At 37.2% G+C, this 20,473-nt stretch overlaps 1 protein-coding gene across 2 annotated transcripts in view; it reads left to right on the forward strand.

Annotated features, from left to right (window-relative positions):
* LOC129741414 (protein unc-79 homolog) overlaps positions 1 to 20,473 on the forward strand; it is a 43,917-nt gene that overhangs the window by 14,646 nt on the left and 8,798 nt on the right. Inside the window, exons 7-21 of one of the 2 annotated variants that reach the window (XM_055733136.1) lie at positions 2,801 to 2,929; positions 2,994 to 3,089; positions 3,152 to 3,287; positions 3,972 to 4,019; positions 9,496 to 9,575; positions 9,910 to 9,966; positions 14,397 to 14,514; positions 14,572 to 14,914; positions 14,971 to 15,143; positions 15,205 to 15,765; positions 15,835 to 16,215; positions 17,705 to 17,853; positions 17,922 to 18,686; positions 18,743 to 19,181; positions 19,244 to 19,764. In XM_055733136.1, coding sequence (XP_055589111.1) covers positions 2,801 to 2,929; positions 2,994 to 3,089; positions 3,152 to 3,287; positions 3,972 to 4,019; positions 9,496 to 9,575; positions 9,910 to 9,966; positions 14,397 to 14,514; positions 14,572 to 14,914; positions 14,971 to 15,143; positions 15,205 to 15,765; positions 15,835 to 16,215; positions 17,705 to 17,853; positions 17,922 to 18,686; positions 18,743 to 19,181; positions 19,244 to 19,764 — 3,996 coding nt within the window. The remainder of the gene's footprint in view (positions 1 to 2,800; positions 2,930 to 2,993; positions 3,090 to 3,151; positions 3,288 to 3,971; positions 4,020 to 9,495; positions 9,576 to 9,909; positions 9,967 to 14,396; positions 14,515 to 14,571; positions 14,915 to 14,970; positions 15,144 to 15,204; positions 15,766 to 15,834; positions 16,216 to 17,704; positions 17,854 to 17,921; positions 18,687 to 18,742; positions 19,182 to 19,243; positions 19,765 to 20,473) is intronic. The other variant, XM_055733137.1, reaches the window with a different exon arrangement.

Raw genomic sequence — 20,473 nt, forward strand, 5'->3', positions numbered from 1 at the left:
TGTTAGAAACGATCGCATAGTATTACCAAGATCTCTAAGACCAAAGGCGTTGAATATTGCTCATCGCGGCCACCCAGGCATCGTCACTATGCGCAGAATCCTAAGAGAGAAACTCTGGTGGCCTTACATGGATAATGACGTTGTCGATCGAATACAAACATGTGTCGGGTGTGCTGCTGTTAGAATAGACGGGCCTCCAGAACCAATGCTTCGAAAGAGTATGCCAGAAAGAGCTTGGCAAGAACTGGCGATAGATTTCTTTTCTGCGAAGGAGTTTTCAACGTTTCTTGTTTTAGTTGATTATTACAGCCGATTCTTGAAAGTGATTGAGATGAAAGGCACGGATGCTACTAAAACAATTGATGCCCTTGAAGGAATTTTCGCTGAACAAACGTACCCAGAAACTATTCGGAGTGATAATGGGCCACCTTTTTGCAGCGAAGCATTTGGGAACTACTGCCTGAATAAAAATATAAGATTAGTGCGTACGATTCCCTACTGGCCACAAATGAATGGCCTCGTAGAACGTCAAAACCGGGGCATCCTAAGAGCTTTAAAGATAGCTAAAGCAACCAATGAGGATTGGCGGAAGGCACTTAAAAATTATGTTCATATGTAGAATACCACGCCACATTCGATGACGGGAAAAGCGCCTATGGAACTGATGACGGGGCGGCCGGTTAAAGACCTTTTACCATCATTGCGGACGGAACCTCACTTATATCGAGACGATGGGATACGCGACCAAGATCAAATAAAAAAAATGGAAGGTAAGCTGTATGCTGATAAACGCCGTCGAGCAAAACTATCCGATATCGAAATTGGTGACACTGTTATGCTAAAAAACTACGAAACCGGGAAACTAGAACCAACATTCAAACTCAAGAAATTTAAAGTCGTCGAAAGAAATGGAACCGACACAGTCGTGCAAAATGAGGAAGGAGTTTTATATCACCGACCGGTATCACATTTACGCAAGTGGCCAAATCAACAGGAATGTATTGAAGAGCTACTACCTAAAAAGAAACTTTGTTCTGACTTGAGTTTGAATCCTTCTTCAGAAGCCCAGGCAGCAGGACCATCACGAAGCGGGGGTATACCTCTACCAGAATCAGGTACCGGGCAAACGGACCAGGATGAAGACACTTGCGAGGATTCGATCAACACTTCTGCTCGTTCGGCTCGCCCAAAACGTAATGCTAGATTGCCAGCCAGATATTCTTGATAGACTGACAGAGGAAAATTTTCCATATTGCATGGACTACTATTTTTTTTTAAAGACTGGAGAAGGAATGTAGAGTTGGTTTATAATAATAATAATTTGGTTCTGTGAATGCAAGTGTGTACCGCAATGGATAATTGAATCTTGTTTGTTAAGCGTGTATCTATTTGAATAAAATCAGTTAGCTTTCCGTACGTTGAACTGAGTGGTCAATAAAATCTATTGTGCGTTTAAAGTGCGAATTGTTTCAATTGCAAATCTGGAAGATTCTACAAATATGAACTGTTATCTAATTTTAATCGACGCTGAAATCGTTTCAATTTTAATCTTAATTGGCATTTCGGCAAATTTTATAGAAAATAAGTAGAGTTTATAAAGAGGAAAAAAAACTAAAAAACTTAAATTTGGACAGGTCAAAGCTAGAGCGTTTTGGGTTGAAGAAACGAATAGATGTTGAAAGAATGTGAGCTAGGGCTTTGTGTTATTAGCTTATTTTAAAAACTACCTGTGTGATTCTTTGCCCTGCATCAGCTGGTTTTTTGAAGCAAGTGACGAAGAAGCCACATTGCTATCCACAACCAGCTACGGATGGGTCGAACACATGAGGTTGCGTCCGACCGGGCCACAACAACGAACAAAAACTAAAACAAACACTCACGGGCTCACACTCACGAGTAGGATAAGATGTCGCGTGCTAGGGGCGATTTGAATGTGTCCTACGGTTGGTCGCTCCCTGCTCAAAAGTCGCTAGAAGAGATTTTCTTCCATCCTTGGTCGCGTTTGCTCACTCCCTATAACATAAGCTTGCCAGATTGCCCGGTTTTATCCGGGTTTGCCCGGATATTTGATGCAAAATTTTGAGAAAGTCCGGTCCGGCCCGGTTGCCCGGATATCACGAAAAAAGTCCGGATATTGCCCGGATTTTTTCACAATTTTCACAAAGAAACCAAAAAAAAATCAAAGTTTTTGAGTAAGTTTCAGAAAAATCGATTAACGGTATGGAAATTTTCAACAGTTGTTTCAAATAATTTCGCTGATTTACCTTTATAAACCTTTAAATATTTAAGTGTTCAAAAAAGTTTTTGGAAGTCTGCAATAACATAAATAAAATATTAATTTATTTATTTTTTGCAATTTTTGTTTGATTTTATATATAATAACACCTAAATTTTGCCCGGTTTTTGCCCGGTTTTCGGATTTGAAAAATTGAAATCCATGCCCGGATTTTGCCAGGTTTTTTTGAAAAAATGCCCGGAATTGCTAGGCCCGGATGGGAGTGGAAAAAATTCTGGCAACCTTACTATAACAGAAGCAAAAGTTGAATCGCTTTTGATATAATTAGCTCAATTACTTCAGAAAATCCAACAGTAGATATAGGATTATACATAATGTATGAATATAATGTTTTTATATTGTTGACTAAGCTATTTTACTTCTTGAGTAAGGATCAGTTCATCCATTTCTACACTTCGTATCGTTTCGTTTCATCGATTTTAGGCTTTTATAGTAGTATTTTGGAAATAAACTACTGTCAACTATATTCAACTTATAAAAAAACTGTTTTCTGTTTATTTTTAGATGGAACTACAGGAAATAGAACAACACAGTGGAATTCTTTCGTCTGTTTCAGAAAGCATATTTCGGCTGTTGAAATGTATGGTAACAGCCGCCAAAGTTGGACTTGGAAATCACATATGTTTATCCAAGGTAAGGAAGTGTGACGTTGAGCTCAATGCATAATGTTTTTATCGTTATATACTGTTCTCCTTAGGAATGCGGCTATTGTGAAGCTTCTGTAATGTGGCATCAACTATCAACAAAAATCGTTCAGTATTTAGCTCCGCTGAATCCAATGCGTCCTCCAGATGTAATCTATCGAAATTTACAACAAAATTACTTCCATTGATTAATTTCCAACTAATATTTTAGCCGCCGTTAGTAGATATAATAGACGACGACAAACCGTCCCGCAAAAGTCCTCCGGAATCGGAAAAGGAATCCAAAAGTCGAGAACGAGACGTTTCTCTATCAATGGCCCCTCTACCCATACCCTTAGGGCCTTTAGGTAAGATAAGCCGCATGAAAATACAATATCATATCCATGATCGTCAATCATTACTTCACTTTTCAACTGTTTGATAGATTCTCTTCTCTCAGACCACTCAAGAAGAAATTAGTTTACACCGATCAAAACCGAACTCCACTGCATCTTAAAAATACACTGCGAAGTACACGATGCATCGAAATACTTTCCATAAAATATTGAAATGCTTTCAAGATATTCTCTTCTCATTCATGCGCACTTCAAATAGTTTGTTGACGTTAGGTGACACTGTTTTATGGAACATTTTTCTAGAGATACCTTCATGAGGTATGAATCAACGCTATCATCAGTCATCTAGCTAGAGTGATAATTTTTAATCAGATGCCTATCGACATTTCGTTAGTAAATACTCAGCACCACATTTTAAGGAGCTTCCATTTTAGTACAAAAGTTCTATGTTATAGTTGACAGATAAAATTTACAGTATTTGGTAGATTGACTTAAGATCGTAAACGAATCTTGCGTTCATCTCAGAAAATCAGGCTAGTGAACCTATCTACGATCAATGAATACGACGGATACATAAGTTTATTTATGCATTTTATATATCTAATCACTTATTCTTCTTTATTTTCTTTTCGCTCGTTATGTTTTTACTCAACCTATAAAACACCCATTCCAAACTATTAAAATTTTTCAAAATAGTTGTGCCGTCTATATTAGATGATGTTGGGAAAATAATTATCATGGCAGGTGAATGGATACATAAAATTTATCATTAGGAACGCGAAAGTTTGCAAGAGTTTGGAATAGTTTTTTTTTTAGCTTTATTAGATCAAAGTAGTGATTTGAATGACTAATTCAACCGTTCGACTCGTTACTTAGCGCTTGTATTTCTTATCACGGTATAGAGTTTAAGTTGAATTAAAGCATGTCGCAGCACTTGATTTACGTATGTCTCTAAGCTTCATTGTTTTCGGTACAGTTTAATGGCTAATTGCCATTAGCGGCTCGATAGTGAAAGGCAGATTTGACTTGTAAATAGGTTGTCGCACCTAGCACGGACAAGGTTCTCAAGGTTTTTCCCAAATATGTCTGTATGTATGTATGTTTGACCCACCAGTGATAGGTCTTTCGACCTGAGTCGGAACGGGAACCCTCGATTGCACATTAAAACAATTCTTCATGCTTAACTCATCAACAATAATTGCAGCACTATCAAGGAGTCTGCCACCACTGGCTTGGGACATATTCGACTCATCTTACTTCCTTTAACTTTTCGGAACAAACAAAGAATCCTGAAATTTAACCTACTCATGATTCAAAATTTGCCGAGATGGCTTAAACCCACAAACATTGTATATCAGTTTTCCTATCGTTTAATACCCTGTCCTACCCCCCACTTATCTCCAATAATAGAGTTAAGCTATTTTAAATATGTAGATAATCAATGAAAAAAAAACCATAATAAATACAAGAAAAGAAATAATAATCGAACGAACTCACCAATCTGTATCTAGTTGAATTCACGATGCTATGAAAGCGGTGCATATTTAGTGGGTCTCTGGGGTCTGCATCATCCGACTTCCTAAGGATGTAGAATGATGGCACGATGAAACGAGAAGGAATCAGAAAATCAGCTTTCTGATTTAGTTTCTTTCGGATAAACCGTAGACACAGATCGGATTGCGGGAAAAAATCGAAGGCAGCAGTAGGCCGAATAAAAAGAAAAATTCGCGAAGACCGCTCAGAAATAACAAAATAACATATAATAACAATTCTCTTTTCATGTTTGCGGACCACAACTTTAAATTTTATTTTCTTTTTGCAGGACACACATCTGCTAATAATTCATTTATTTCTCCATCAATATCTATATTTCTGCTGAATATTTTACTGGAGCTAATTTACACCGCATATAGCGTTCATCGCCAAAACAATAAATTTCAAGATTTAACAACTGTCTGATTTTTACTACTACTACGATATTCACTACTGATTTGATCACTAGATTTTATTTATGAAAAGAAACATATTTAGAACAAAAAGCCCTTTTCCATTTTCTCAATACTGAATTTTGCTGATTCCAATAAGCACAAAAAATCAAACACTCTGCTTTCACCAGCAAGGGTTTTAAAAAATCTCACTTATTTCCCTAAAAATCTCTCAACATCTTGCGGACACTTTCCCTTTTCGTACGTCTCGGTGATCGAGTGGTTAGCGTGGTAAGACAGAAATCGCTGGTCCCCTGATGGCATGGGTTCGATTCCCATCTCGGTACTGGGTGTTAAATGTTAATCTTAAGTTGTCCACGTCATTTATTCAGTCTGTAAAGCCTAAATCGGTTAAGACTCGGTCTTTTCTTACATCTCAGCTGTTCAGGGGATGCATTTTTCAACAGTTTCATAGTTATTGCGAATAAGAGAGTGACATAATCTAGAATGATGCAAATAATCTAGCATATTAGAATCCCGGAAAAAACGAAAAGCTCTTACCGGAACTTCCTGCTGTTGTCGTTCTTGCTGACTGCCGGCCTCCTTTTTGCGGTATCGCAAGTCCATGTTTTCCTGTCACAAATCACTCAAATACTTCTAAAATTAGAACCTACGATTAAACAATTCTCCTTTTTCTCGAAAATTCCATTAATTTTTCAAAATTCTCTAGCATCTAAATAATGGTAAAAAACGAAAAACAACGCTAGCAACGAGATAACAAAAAAAAAAAATGCATTCGCACCGGGCAAGGCCTACTCAGAGCTCAGGTTCTCAAGATTTTTTCCAAATATTTATATAATGAAAGAATCAATATGATATTGGAGTCGATTTTTTTTTTATTAGTTGTTAACCCAGGTGGTAAATCCATTTTACGGATTGCATTCCAAGGCGCGGCGAGCCACCGCGTCCCCCCAGTTTGCAACTCTGGGTCCATGGGTGCAATTGGACGACTCATGATACAATGCTAAGGAACACTGTACCCCCTACGCCATAAAGTCCACCTGGGGCCACTGATCTTTGTTCCCACCTCGAACTGTTTGACACACTTTGCTTCAATAGTGGGAGGTCAATTCGCGCTAGTGCGCTCCAAGGCAATACTCGTTTCCGAATCCTCTGTCAGCAATACCTCATTCAAACACAACTCGATGCGCAACTCCTCCTCTGACGAGTTAGGACTCGACGACACTTTCTCTGTTCAAACACGCGGGTAGGGGGGGTAAGCCCCCTAAGCCACGTGTAGGACTCAGACTCCTCCGAATTGACAATCAGTGTTGACTTAAATCACAACTCAGCGCAACTACCCCATCTTCAAGTCGGGTGCTTGTCTCACCCGAAGCGCAGATCGAGCTATAGACCGCGCTCATTAGGTTCTCGCGGTTCTGGCGCATCAATTCCCGGAACGCGTCTCCCTAATACCTCCGGCAAACTGTGCCTCTCAGACACTGACGTGTAAAACACATCCCTAAGTGATCGGCCCACCATTCGCCACCACTTTGCGCATCTACTCGTTTTACGAGTCGGGTCTATACCCATCGAAGCGCAAAACCACTTCCGCGCGGGTTTGGCAGATCCGTCGACAGCCTCTAGTGGGTTTAGTGTAGTTCTCTTGGCCATACATCTGCAATACGCCGGACTTGCAGACACGTTTCCACTCTGCACCACGGGGAGGTGGAACTACGTCGCAGAATGGAGTCGATATGAGGAATTTTATAAACGATATGAGCATAGAAGGTTGATTTCAGTTATTTGCATGTGGCTTATTGTGCGAGTCGAGTGCAGTTTAGGCCTCGATGACAGTAGTCAGAAACACATTATCGTGGTGCGTTTCGATACAAATTTATCGAATTTTATAACTTCAAGGCTCTTACGCAAAAGCGATGTCTCCGTATTTTGCATGAAGGAAAAAAGACTGCAGCGTTACCACATACATAGATTTTTCTGTAATCATAAAGTTTTATTTTTATTTTCAAACCAAGAATGTGAACATACAGATCACAGACAATTGGAAATTTATACTGATGCAAATCAAAAATTTTCCTGAGATGTTTTGATTATACTTTAAGTTTTCCGACAATACCTCAATGATCCAACGTTCAAGCCATCTTTAATTGTCAAACTCGCAAATTTGAAAAAAAAATTCCAGATCATAGATCGGAACCGTAACAATGCATCGGTTTGAAAATAGTTTTAAAACCTTTATTAACTGCGGAAATTATTTAGTACAGATACTGACTAATGACAGGGAATATTGACACCACTTATTGTTTAACCCAGGAAGGATGCAGTGCGATAAATGTAACCTACCTAAGGGCGCTGGCGCCAATCATCCGACGCATAGGGCTGAGCTGAAAGATCTCCACTGCTGGCGATTTGGAGCCAGCGTCTTCACTTGCTGCTGCAGGTTTTCGTCAACTGTGCGGATTTCAGCTACTAGACAGTGCTTGGACTACATGTCTGTAATCTATATACCTTTTCCTAAAAGCCATCGATCTTCGCCCATGACTGTTTTTATTTTCATATTTTCCTTAATATTTATTTTCTTCTTTCAAAAAGTGCTAAACTTAAGTTTTGAATTGTAAAGAAAAACTAGTTTGGGTCCTTAAAACCGTTTCAAATACACTTATTGAAAAAAAAAGTGTGGTATAACCCAACAGTTGCTACCTAAATAGTAACGGGTTGCATAAAAATGGGCGCTATCACGACAACTATCACGACTACGATACCTGTGTACAGTGATTGGCACAAATAAAAATCCACCTCACGTTTTAATTTTAAAATGCCGATATTTTCAGTTTTTCAGTCTTTTCGAATTTCAATGAGTTCGTTGGAAAGCTGGTAACTTCAAGATCATTTTACCATTAATTTATTTTAAATTTTTTTCTTAATTCAGTAGTTTACTGAATTTCATACTTTTAGGGTATGACATAAAAAATCCACTTTATGGTTTATTTGATAAAATTGATAAATCCAAATAACCAAAATTTAAAATGAACGTTTCGGTGAAATTTCGGGGGTCCAACCAAACCCCAAAACAGTAAAATAGCTGTTTTTTTACTCTAGACATAATTTTTGTTTACCTTTTTGTTCAAAAACTCCCACAAACTCTCAATTGAATTTCCTTCGGAGCTAGGGATGGAAGGATGGCCATACGATTGGTTTGGACCATGTAGAAAGAAGGCTTCTGTTTTGTACATTTCTTTGTTTGGGTCATTTTTTTTTCTAAAGAATGCAGTTGTCCTCCGGTCCTGTTTTTTTTTTTGCATGGATTATTCCAGGTTTTCGCACAAAATGTCAATTTTATCATCAGCATTCACATAACCGTTAATTCCTTTAAACATTTTAACTCCACCCTTTTTAGACACCTCATCATTGTCGACATTTTTGAACAAAAAGGTAACTAAAATTATATTTAGAGTAAGAAAACCAGCTTTTTTACTGTTTTGGGGCTGGTTGAACACTCCCACCCCCAAAATATCAATAAAACCTTACAAAAAACTATGCAAAGCCTGGTCAGAAAATCTACAAGGCTAATAAAAGTCATTTTAACTAGTGGCTGTTTGTTTTTGTCATTTTTATCAAAAAAAAAAACAAAGTGGATTTTTTATGCCATACCCTAAAAGTATGCAATTCAGTAAACTGATTGCTACTGAGTTAAGAAACAAATTAAAAATAAAATTTGAATGATAAAATTATCTTGAAGTTACCAGTTTTTCAACAAACTCATTGAAATTCGAAAAGACTTAGAGAATCTAAAAATATCGGCATTTTAATATTAAAACAAGGGGTGGATTTTTATAAAATCATAATATTCAGTTGTTATTTGTTAACTAAATAAAAACCTTAGATACGTCAATAAATATATATGATCAAGTTTGAATATCTTCATTTAGACATATTTCAGTAGTGTGATAAGAAATTAGTCGCAGCTTAGCTTCGCAGCCGGTGGCACACTAAGTATACTGCACCGATGCATTATACCTTGTTTTGTCATCCATATCTGCAACTGCCATTTGAAGTAGATTTCTAGCGTTCTAAATATTGAGCATGAGTAGCACAAAATAGAGTAACATTAATTTGTCACAAACACATACTTTTGCAATAAACAGCATACCATTACATTGTTTTGATTTGTTTCTAAATATACAATTTCTAGTTTCGAATAAACCAGAACGGCGGTTGAGAGAATTACTTTACTAATCATTTTTACTCTCACAAAAACTACTCCCATCCTACAGGACCAGTTCCGGTGGCCGTTCCGCAGCCAGAACCTCACTCGGTTGGTGGCGCATTAGTGCATATGCCGCATGTTTGTTCTGTATGTATACTCGATTTTTACCCCTCATATTGTTTCAATATTTATTCAGTCAGATAGCCTAGCATTGAGCGGTTCTTATTATTTTTCAATACGAAAAATATTATTTTTTGAAAAGAGGCATCAATTGATCTAATGAAAATGTTTATATGTGACTATCATGATCTTATTTCGTTCGAGCAATGAAAATGACAAAATTGTTCTAATAACTCTCGAGAAGGTACCGCATATGGCGCACTGTGCATTTGCCAGTCAATTATCCTGTGTTTGTGTTTTTTTTTGTTTTGTTCCTTTTCACTTGTTTCCCTTTGATATCCGATATGCAACTCACCAATAGATAGCTGAACGTGGGCGTGATAAGGATATTTCCCAATTCATCCACGCAACTGATGAGGTACTTTTGTATTGATTGCAGATCTAGAATGTAAACGGCCAGTTTTTTTTCTTATTCTTTCCCGACTTTGTATCTTCTATACCCAACATCCTCCGATGATTCGGCCTTCTTCTGATACGATAATGAATGGTTTTCTAGATTCAGTTTGATAAAAAATTGTGTAAACTTTTTGTTCGAAATCGTTTTGATATTTTATTGTATCAATGTATTTTCCTTGCACTTTTCTGCCAGAAATATAAATATATTTGATGTCTGAGTGGATTTTCATTGTAAATATATAAGCATTTTGATTGTCAATTCAATAGTTGTTCCAGATAGTAAACGACGTTTTGACTTGTAGAGTGTCTTGATTAGTGCTTAGGCTCAAGGTCAAAAGTTTCGTTTTGTTTAATCGAAACAAAAAGTATTCATAGTTTTTGACTAGAAAGGTCTCCAAAAGATATACAAAAAAGTTCTCAGAACGCTCAGTTACTAACTGGAACATTACTTAAAAATAAATGCCATAAAGTTGTGTACAAATTACGTCACAAACAACTGAGACATTTCTCTTTGGGCATAAGTAAAATTTTCTGTTCAAGAATGTTTTCAACAAAGTATTTATCGTTCTTGTTTCTATCTTGTATTATGAGATGAAAAGTATAATACAAAATCGTTGACGTAATTTGTAAACAACTTCTGATAAATGTTCTTGCAAACAGCAAAGTTGAACAACATTGATAAGGAGTTTCTGTTGAATATTTGTTTTATCTTCGAGAGACAATGCAAAGATGGTCAAACATAACAAAAATGTGAGGCGTCTTATGTGATATCAAACTGTGAAATCATTTTATTAATTGAATAGGACAAAGCCATATGGTTACCAAATTTAGAACTTTGAACAATATAAAATCTGTAGGGATTTATCTATCGTAAAAATTAGTAAGATAATTTTCTATTGCTAAGATTGATTCATTACTATTTGTAGATTTTTAGAGCTAGGTATAAATCAACCCATTTTCTCATATTTGAACTTTTTCGTGCCTTCACAATCCCATGGTCAGGCTTCCGAAAAGTACAGCTTTGCTATGACAGCTTTTTTCTTGCCAAACAAACTGTCTCGGTTTTCCTTACCACTCGGTTCGCTGCTGTACCGTCGGTAACGAATCGTAATGCTTCGGCTACATCGCACACGTGCGAGAACCCAGGCTGTATCTGAACAATCTGCTCAAAGCATGCGTTGCGAAAGTGTTGTGCTTTAAGCTGTAGCGAACCCAACCGACAGTTCGGTTTTCATCCCTTCATGCCTCCTGTTTCGAAAATAATTTCATCCTAACTGTCGGCTGCAGGGCGTGACAGTTTGGGCAGGACTGTCACGGGTGACTGTCGTGCCCATACCGTATCCATGCCTGATCGTATACGCTGCTGCTCGGTTTCGAATAGATCGAACGAGCCATCTATTCGCACCGAGCAGCAACATACGATCGGCGCGTAACGTGATATGTGGTGCCGGTGCAGGTTAGGCGAAAAGGGGAGGGGAGGGGAGGGCGATTGGGGTGATCATCACCCGCAGTAGCTTCAAGCAAAAGGAAAATACGTTCGTTCGAAATCAACTCAGCCCGAGCGAATCTCAGCTACAGTCGGACGGAGTAAGTAGTACTGTCAACACATTGAAAACTGTCACGAAGATTTTCCCAAAACTGTCACGAAGTTTAAAAAAATTTCATACCCACGATCAAACTCTCGCATGATGTAAAATAAGCCATCGCTGTACATCGCACGACCGCTCCTTTTAAAACTGTCGGGGAAGAAATATTCGGGAAGCTTTCATCGAGGTGCATGTGCGACATTCGCAAGAGTACTGTCGTTCGCCAGTACTTTTCGGAAGCCTGCCCATGGTCCTATTCAGCTCTTTCTTGTGAAAGATACGCAAAACTGCGCGACACGTTAGTTTCGATTAAAATCTGATGATATTCTATCAATCGAACACGGTCACTGAAGAAATATCTTCTTCAGTGAGCGTGTTCGATTGATCGAAGTGTTATCGAAATATCGGTATCTGCACTTTTCTTAAGCCCTGTTTGAACTAACGGAAATCTTTCGGTTGCTTTGATTCAGTATAATTATTCAACCAAGTAGGCTCATGACACATATTGATTCGAATTTTTAACTGCCAAACGTCGTTGGTACAAACGACAACGACAGGGGAAAAAGGTGAAATAGATGAATGTTATGTTTTTTTTAATCATATTAGGTATATTGATTAGGGCAGAATTCGCCGAATGTTATGTTATTAAGTAAAAAAAATAACTTGTTCAGAGTACAACGATGAAAATGTTTGGGCAACTTTTTTCATTTGTTATTCTCCACTTTGCTGTAGTCCGATTTGTTCTCCTCAAATAAGTAATCAAATGTTTCCGTACAAATTCTCGTTATAAGAGTACATTTCTTCAACTTTGCTGTTAATAATCACTACTTTATGTTTTCCGTATGCGATGTCTATTCATACCAATAAAAGAAGAGGCAGTTTTTGATACGGTACATTTTAGGGTTAACAGTTAATAGTTAAGCTTTTTCACTGAATTCATCATTAGATTATATCAAAGCTAGCTACTAGCTTAAGTCATAAGTTAGGAGCATTCATTTACATACATATAAGGGTGGCCGTGCGAAGAATTTCATCATCGAATTCCGGAAAAGTAGATGGTTCATATTTTGTAGAATGGTCCCAAGAACTGACCTGTGAAAAATTTCACCTCAATCAGACTTCTATAAGGGGTGCCTCAAGGAGAGATCTGAGGAAATCGGAAAATTCAAAATTTTTTATTGTTGTAAAATATCTTCAAAATGTATTAAACGTCGAGATGGGGTGATATTTCGAAAAAAAAATGATTAGCTGTAAATTGCCTTTCTGAGAATTTGTTGTGTTTTAACACCGGTGAATATATACAGAATGATTGAGATTGAATCACAATTCGGTCCAAACTACAATCGAACCATTCGAAAAGAAAAGAATACAACTTAACACACATTCAAGAAGAAAACTTCGCCACGTTATAATCATAAAAAATATTCAAATGTCAAAAATTGATAAATTTGCTAAAATTAAAAATCAAAATTCAAAACACTACAGAAATTACAAAAATTACAAAAATTAAAAAAAAATTACAAAAATTATTAAAATTACAAAAATGACAAAAATAATCAAAATTATTAAAATTACAAAAATTACAAAAATTACAAAAACTACAAAAATTACAAAAATTATAAAAATTGCAAAAATTACACAAAATTACAAAAATTACAATAATTATAAAAATTACAAAAATTACAAAAATTACAAAAATTACAAAAATTACAAAAATTACAAAAATTACAAAAATTACAAAAATTACAAAAATTACAAAAATTACAAAAATTACAAAAATTACAAAAAAACAAAATTACAAAAATTACAAAATTATAAACAAAAAATTATGAAATTACAAAAATTACAAAAATTAATATAATTACAATAATTATGAAAATTACAAAAATTACAAACATTACAAAAATAACCAAAATTACAAAAATTACAAAAAATACAAAAATCACAAAAATTACAAAAATTACAAAAAATAAAAAATTACAAAAATTACAAAAATTACAAAAACTACATAAAATACGAAAATTACAAACAATACAAAAATTACAAAAATAAACAAAATTACAAAAATTACAAGAATATTTTTTTTACTTATGTAATTTTTGTCTTTTTATAGCAAATGTCAGTCATGTGGATTTGGAAAAAAAATGTTCATAATCTGGTGCTCTCGTGGTTCATTTCGTTGAATTTTATATTTTTTCTAGAAATTATCCCAGATCACATTTTTTATACATTTTTAAGTGAACGAGGCCAATCAACGAAATGTTGATTTTTTAAATTTGACATTGTTATTTTGGCTGTCATCCTTACATACATAGTCGATTAGTAAAAGATAAATTGGCACATCGTGCTCAACGACACGGCCCTCTTCGTCATAAACTACCTGATTCAGAACATGATCCCAGTTCTACCTACATCTTCTTAACTCGTGACATTTCCAACCTTTCAAGGAGTAAGGGAACTGCAAAGAATTAACTAATCATTCACAGATAATAAACCAAAAATTACAAATGCCCCCTGTAAACACATCCAGTAAGCGTATATAAAGCGTAAATATTTGGTAGAGCTACTCAAGCAGTTAAATATATCTTGGTTAGAACTTAGAAATGTAAGTAAGATAGTAGGTAATCAGTTTAATTAGTATAGAAACAAATATTAGACAAATGAAACTAGAACAAATATCGAGGCAAAGATATTGATCGACGGCGTAGAAGAGATTTGAAATTGTATAAATGTTTGCAGTATGTGTATTTGTTTATATTACCTTATAACAGAACCAGAAATGGCTGATGCATTCCCTCCATTACAGATTATGACAGCGACTGTTGAAACCGTGTCGGAGCAGCTAGATTTAGCCGCTATTATTCCATCAGAAAAAATCGTTACAGCTGTAGCTCGTTCAGTCACACTATCAGATGCAGATGTTGGTATGTAAATCAATAATTAGATGGGTGGTTCTGTGGTTAACATTCTCATTCCTATAGCAACAGCAACTGTTCAAATTGCCAAACCGACAATCGTGGGTGATAACTATGAAGGAGATGAAGAAGAAGGCAATGGCGACGCACACTACGATTTGGAAGATGGTGACGACTTTTGGCACACTTCGGTGGGAAAGTTTAAATTCTCGATCGACAATCTACCGCAATCTCTGCAGTATATTCACCAATTGTTGAAAGAAATTCCTACCATTGAAAAACCGGACATCCTATACTACACCCTACAGTGTTTGAAGATCATGGTTCTTCACGGCGACGCATTCTCCAAGGCAGCACGTGACGATCGAGGTTTTTTCATCTGGTGTCAAGAAAATTTACTGATCAAAAAGTATATGCTTATATCTAATACAAAGCAGATTTAATTCTAACAACAACTTTTTGTAGCCTATGGGAGCTTTGCAATGCCGAACATTCACACATCTGTGAAGTAACTGTCCCCACCTTGTTGCACTGTATTACACTACCGTTGGGATCAGACGTTTTCTGGAATGTAGTCCATGATGCTTTCCATGATAGTGATTGGAGAACTCGATTCCAAGCCGTTGAACGCGTTACAGGTAGATTGACTTAATCAACATACATATGTAGAGTTTAAAAATCTGTATATTCCCTTACCAGTCATTGCTAGATTTATGGATTCAACACCTCTGCGTTCTGAAGTTAATCTGCAGGCTTCGCTTGCCACTGCGTTCTGTCATCTCATAGCGGCATGTGACGATTTGAACGTCCATGTCGCACAAAGATCCACACTATATCTAGGAACTATCCACGACAATGCGATCCAAGCCCTTGTCTATTGCCTAGAATCACAGTTTGACATGTTCATTGTTGATCGGCCAGTTGTTCTACAATCGATCTACCAGCTACATAATATGCTTTCCGATAGGAAGGTGCTTACTTGGGAATTCTTCCTCAACCGATTCGACACATTATTTGTTGAAGCCCAAGTGAACTTGGAGAAGAATGGTGATATATCCCATTTAAGAGATTTGCGTAATTCGGAAAATGGAAGCGAAATATTGTGCACAAAAATTAATAAGGCAAGGGAAGCGCTAAGCCAATCGGACACATCTGGAAGTATGTCAAAAACTTTGAGCGCATCCTTTGGAACTAAATGGCCGTACAAACGTACTATGTCAGCTCCTGCAACGATCATACCACGACAGGAGTCTAAAATAGGTGATACATTGCGTATAAATAGTTCTGATCATTTGTGCATTCTACAACGGAATTTTCTTTCATTTACAGAGAAAGAAAAGATCTACAATCGTCAAGTTTCGGCACCGATTTTGAAACGGAAAAGTTCCCGGTTTGGATTGGGTCAGTTTCTATCTTCCGGCTCGAATCAGAATCATTTAACGACTCCACAGCACACATATTTACAAGCTCATTCTCAACACTACAATCAATTGCACCCTTACAAATCACAACAGTCCAGCGCCCCCACGAATTCACAACAGTTACAACCCCACCAAAACTTTTCCTCCCATCACCCGGGCCGATTTGACAACCTCACAACCTCATCTGTTCCCACCACTCCCAACCTTATTTCATCCCAGCAGTATCAGCAACATCAGCAATCATTCTTCCAGCAAAATTTTGCCACATCCTCGGCCACGGGGGCGCCAGGTAAGTCGTAGAGCATGTTTGGTTTACTTTCTACGAAAATTCCACACTCTCTGCTCTCCGCTCCTACTTTCTCAGTCCAACTGTATCTGTCGCCACCGTAAGTGTTTTTTGAGATTATATCTTTTTCTATAAGTGTTTCTAAATATTTAACTAACGAAGCGCAGGATTTACTCCCAGGATCCGAGAAATCCGTCGTTGCACAACAAGATTTGAGTTATTCTTGGATTAAACTGAATGAAGCTCACCATACTACACCCAAAATTCAGCCTCTATGCCAATCATGAGTAATGAATATCATAGCATCATTGGCATAAGAACAGAACGCGAACGGGAATGATTCGATTTGCGGCCGCCGGCATTAACCTCCCAGCGCAACTGCATTGCGTATGACTGAAAGAAACAAAATAAAAACGTTTTCACGTCCCTCCCTATCGCATCATAAGACGAAGGAGGATGTAAATATATACCGGCCAATACCAGGCAGCCAACGAACCGAGCACTGTATGTAGCAAAACAAAAAAAAACATTCCCTTATTTCAATCCACCGGCCAAGCTGCCCGGTTTTAGCAGCTGTGCTTGTGTAGGTATGTAAGGCAGGCAGTAAGCACAACACCGTTCTTATTCAATGGGAATCCATTTAATTTCCCGTTTCCTTCACAAGCCAAAGGACTACCTTCAAAGGAGGTCAAACGCCAGGAAGCCTGGTTAAGATGTCGAATTGGCAAGACGATATAAAAATGGTGTTGTAGTTGTGGTTCTGAGTTCGATTCTCACTACCCTACGGCACTGTGTTTTTTTTTTCTTGTTTCTGGGATGAATAATAATCCTACAGGATGAAAGTGTCATAAAATGTTTTTTCTAGATTCGCTTTAAGGTCATGAACCTTTTTGTTTGGGAGTTCGAGTCCTTATGTCAGTTGTGCTTTTCCAACATATTATCTTTGGCATAGTTCACTTTTCAGCGCATTTTTGGCAGAGAGATTTGCTAAATTGGCATTGGACTATTGCAACCCTTTTCTATGGGTGTACCTAATGTATCCGAGTCTCTCATGATAAGGACTAGCGTTATTCCGGGCGAAACAATTGTAGTTTTAATGCGTCCATCAACTTGAACGTATAACAATGAATAAAACATCATTGCATAACAACACTATTTTTGATAGTATTACCTTTAGAATAATTAGATGCATATAGCGAGTAGGATAATAAACTGGATATGTTGAACGAATTGATCCAGCCACCTGATGATGTTTCCCAACACTATACTGCTTATTATTAATGGCCACACGACTAGCATGCCCTTGTCTACCTTCAACAGCAAATCTGGTATGTGAACTATTTTCTTATTCTTCAGAATAGTTTATGGTCTTTGTATAAATAATCTCCTCTATCTTAAACTTTACTCGTTCATGCCATGCTTATATTTTCGGAGAATCGAGGACGGCTTGTACGATTAAATTTGCATTTTGATTGTTATTCCCTCATTCTAGATGGACACATCCATTCCATTGGCGGCCCTGGAGATGATTTCAATCTCTCCGGATGTTTGTATCGCGTAATTGACCTAGAGGAAGCTGATAAAGAAACAATTCATCTGTTGGTGTTTCTTCTTATGCAGTTTATGTCACGACCTGATTTGGTATGTTTTGAAGTTTAATTTGCACTTAAAAATTTCTAAAAAACTATTTTACTTTCTACTTTTTCCAGGCATATCCTACTGACGAGAAGCCAATGCTGAAACAGCAATCAATTGTACTAAGACATCTATACCTTTTGTTGGGATATAATCAAACTGAAAAAATATTCCATATACCTCCGGCACGTTTAAGGACCTCTGCTGTGTTTAATTCTTTTATAGCAAACCTTCCACAGGTTTTGGATCAAAATCATCTGATGGGATGGATATTGCTACCCACCGTAATACAGGTTCTCTTGTACGCTCCAAACCAAGGAAACGGACTCCTTCAAACGGGAACTGAGTCAATGCCAACAATTGCGTACAATTATTCCTTATGGTTTATGGAATGTCATGTGCGGCGTAACTGGATGATGGCGCTTTTGGTTATTTTATACAAATACCAATATAACCAACCGCCATATGTAGACCAAATCCAAAATTTGGTAAGACTAGTGATCAATTCGCTTGATTCACATTTCCATCAATGCCGCAGAATACCAGCAACTGTTGTAATGGATGTTCCATCTACCAGATCCCGAGATTTAAGCCAACCTTCACTTGGTACTGAGCAGGATGATAAGTTACAAGAAACACCTCCATTAAGTCCACTATTCCCGTCAGAGGGTCCTTCGCATGGACATGCACATTCTTCGAAACTCAAAGCTAAAAGCAACCCCCTTGGATTTAGGAAATATCCCGATTCGAGCCTTGAGGTCAGTGATACGGAATCAGAACTTGTTGCAATACCGGAAAGCGATATTTCTGACAACACATTGCAGGGGAGCAGCGCGCCGGTATGTATCATGTTTATGGCTTTAATCAATTCAATCCGATCGTTAATATATTTAAGGGTTCTTTCGACGATACTGGTAATTGTGACGATATATGTTCACCAATGAAGCCGGATGGAACGAAAAATAAAATGACTACAGCTAATTTTGCAACCGCCCAATTGGCTGTTTCTACAATAACAGCTGGAGATCACGATGATAAGACGGAACTATCCAAGAAACTACACAAATTTATTTCTTCCGCAAGTGGCGGTGACAAAGATTCCAACACAGCTATGTCAACATCATCGCACAAAACCTCTCAGCAACCAAAATGCTCCGTTCAAGAAGGAGTAAGGATGATGGTGACATCTTCAATGCTTGGACAGCCAAAGGCTCAAGCCATACTTAATCCACCGGCAAATGTTCAGAAGGCCATAGTGGTGACACAAATTACATCCAATGCCCAAGCATGCAAATCAACAGTATCGGTGTGTGCACCTCAAATTCAAGCTAAAGGCAAGATATGTTCATTTATTTATGGGTGATTTTGCTTTTCAACTTTTTTAAAATAATTATAGGAAATGACTTGGACGTTAGAGACAAAAAGAACACATCCCAAGAAAAAGCGAAACCATTATCAAATACACAGGAGACTTCCGCTAACTGGACTGAACAGAGATCAGTGTCTCCAACACAGAAAACTTTAGGTCGCCAAAAACGTGTTATCGAACCTAGTCTTACGCCAGCCAGTACTCCTATTTCTAACAGCGGAACGTCTCAAAACAATTCAGAAGAAAACTGTTCAAGGACTGCCCATCGAAATGAGCTTAGACAGTTTGAACGTTGTACTAACAATTATGCATCGCCCGAAACACCATTATCAAAGATGGATCTCATGATTCCTCCAGCAACAGAATCGACGGAAGGTTTGTTAAGTCCAAGAAGCATTGCTCAGCTGGAAATACCAACCCCTGAACGCTTGCTGCCTATCGGTCAACATGGTAAGGAAGGCATCTCGGCCCTGGCAGATAGAGTTCGCGAGGCTCTCAGTATTCCCGATATAAGCCACCTGAAACACGACAGTTTCGATAAGTCAGATGTAAGTACTCATTTGGAAAACTTCTGGGAGAATGGGGATACTTCATCCCCTTTTCTTATTTTCATCATATCTTTTTGGGAAAATTTAGCAACGCGCCGTCTTTTGCATTTTCTGGCAGCGTTTAATTTCATGTTTATATGCTCCTAAATTAGAACGATACATGAACTCGTAGATGAACTAGAAGCATTTTCGTGAGACTAAAAAAACTTTAATATTTTTTAAGTTACAGGAGACTTGATGCTTTACTAAAGGAGATTTGATCCTTAATTCAGGGTGCCCTGACCCTACGCAAAAATCTAGTAAAATCCAAAGATAAAAGTTCCGTTGACTGTTTTTCACCATATTAGTTCTCATTTCACAGTTTGTACATAAGTGTCAGGCAAAGAGAGTTCTTAAAGTTTGTCTACTATCCCCTGTCATTGCATACTTTAAGGCGCAATTTTCTAGTTTTTAGATAAATACAGTTGACATATTGGAATAAATATTTTCATTATAATTTTTTCAAGTGAGAAACATTTTAAAGTGATAAAAAAAAGATCTTCAAATCACATTTTGACAAATTTTTCAAACAAAGTTCAATAACTTGTAAAATTAAATTTTATAGCATCTTGAGATAACAGCATTGTTGTTGTTAGAACATTTGATATTTGTAAGACATTCCTGTTTCGAGATATAGCGAAGGAATCGAGAATCCCCAGATATCAAGTAT

The sequence above is a fragment of the Uranotaenia lowii genome, chromosome 2 (genome assembly GCF_029784155.1).
Source record: "Uranotaenia lowii strain MFRU-FL chromosome 2, ASM2978415v1, whole genome shotgun sequence".
NCBI lineage: Eukaryota > Metazoa > Arthropoda > Insecta > Diptera > Culicidae > Uranotaenia > Uranotaenia lowii.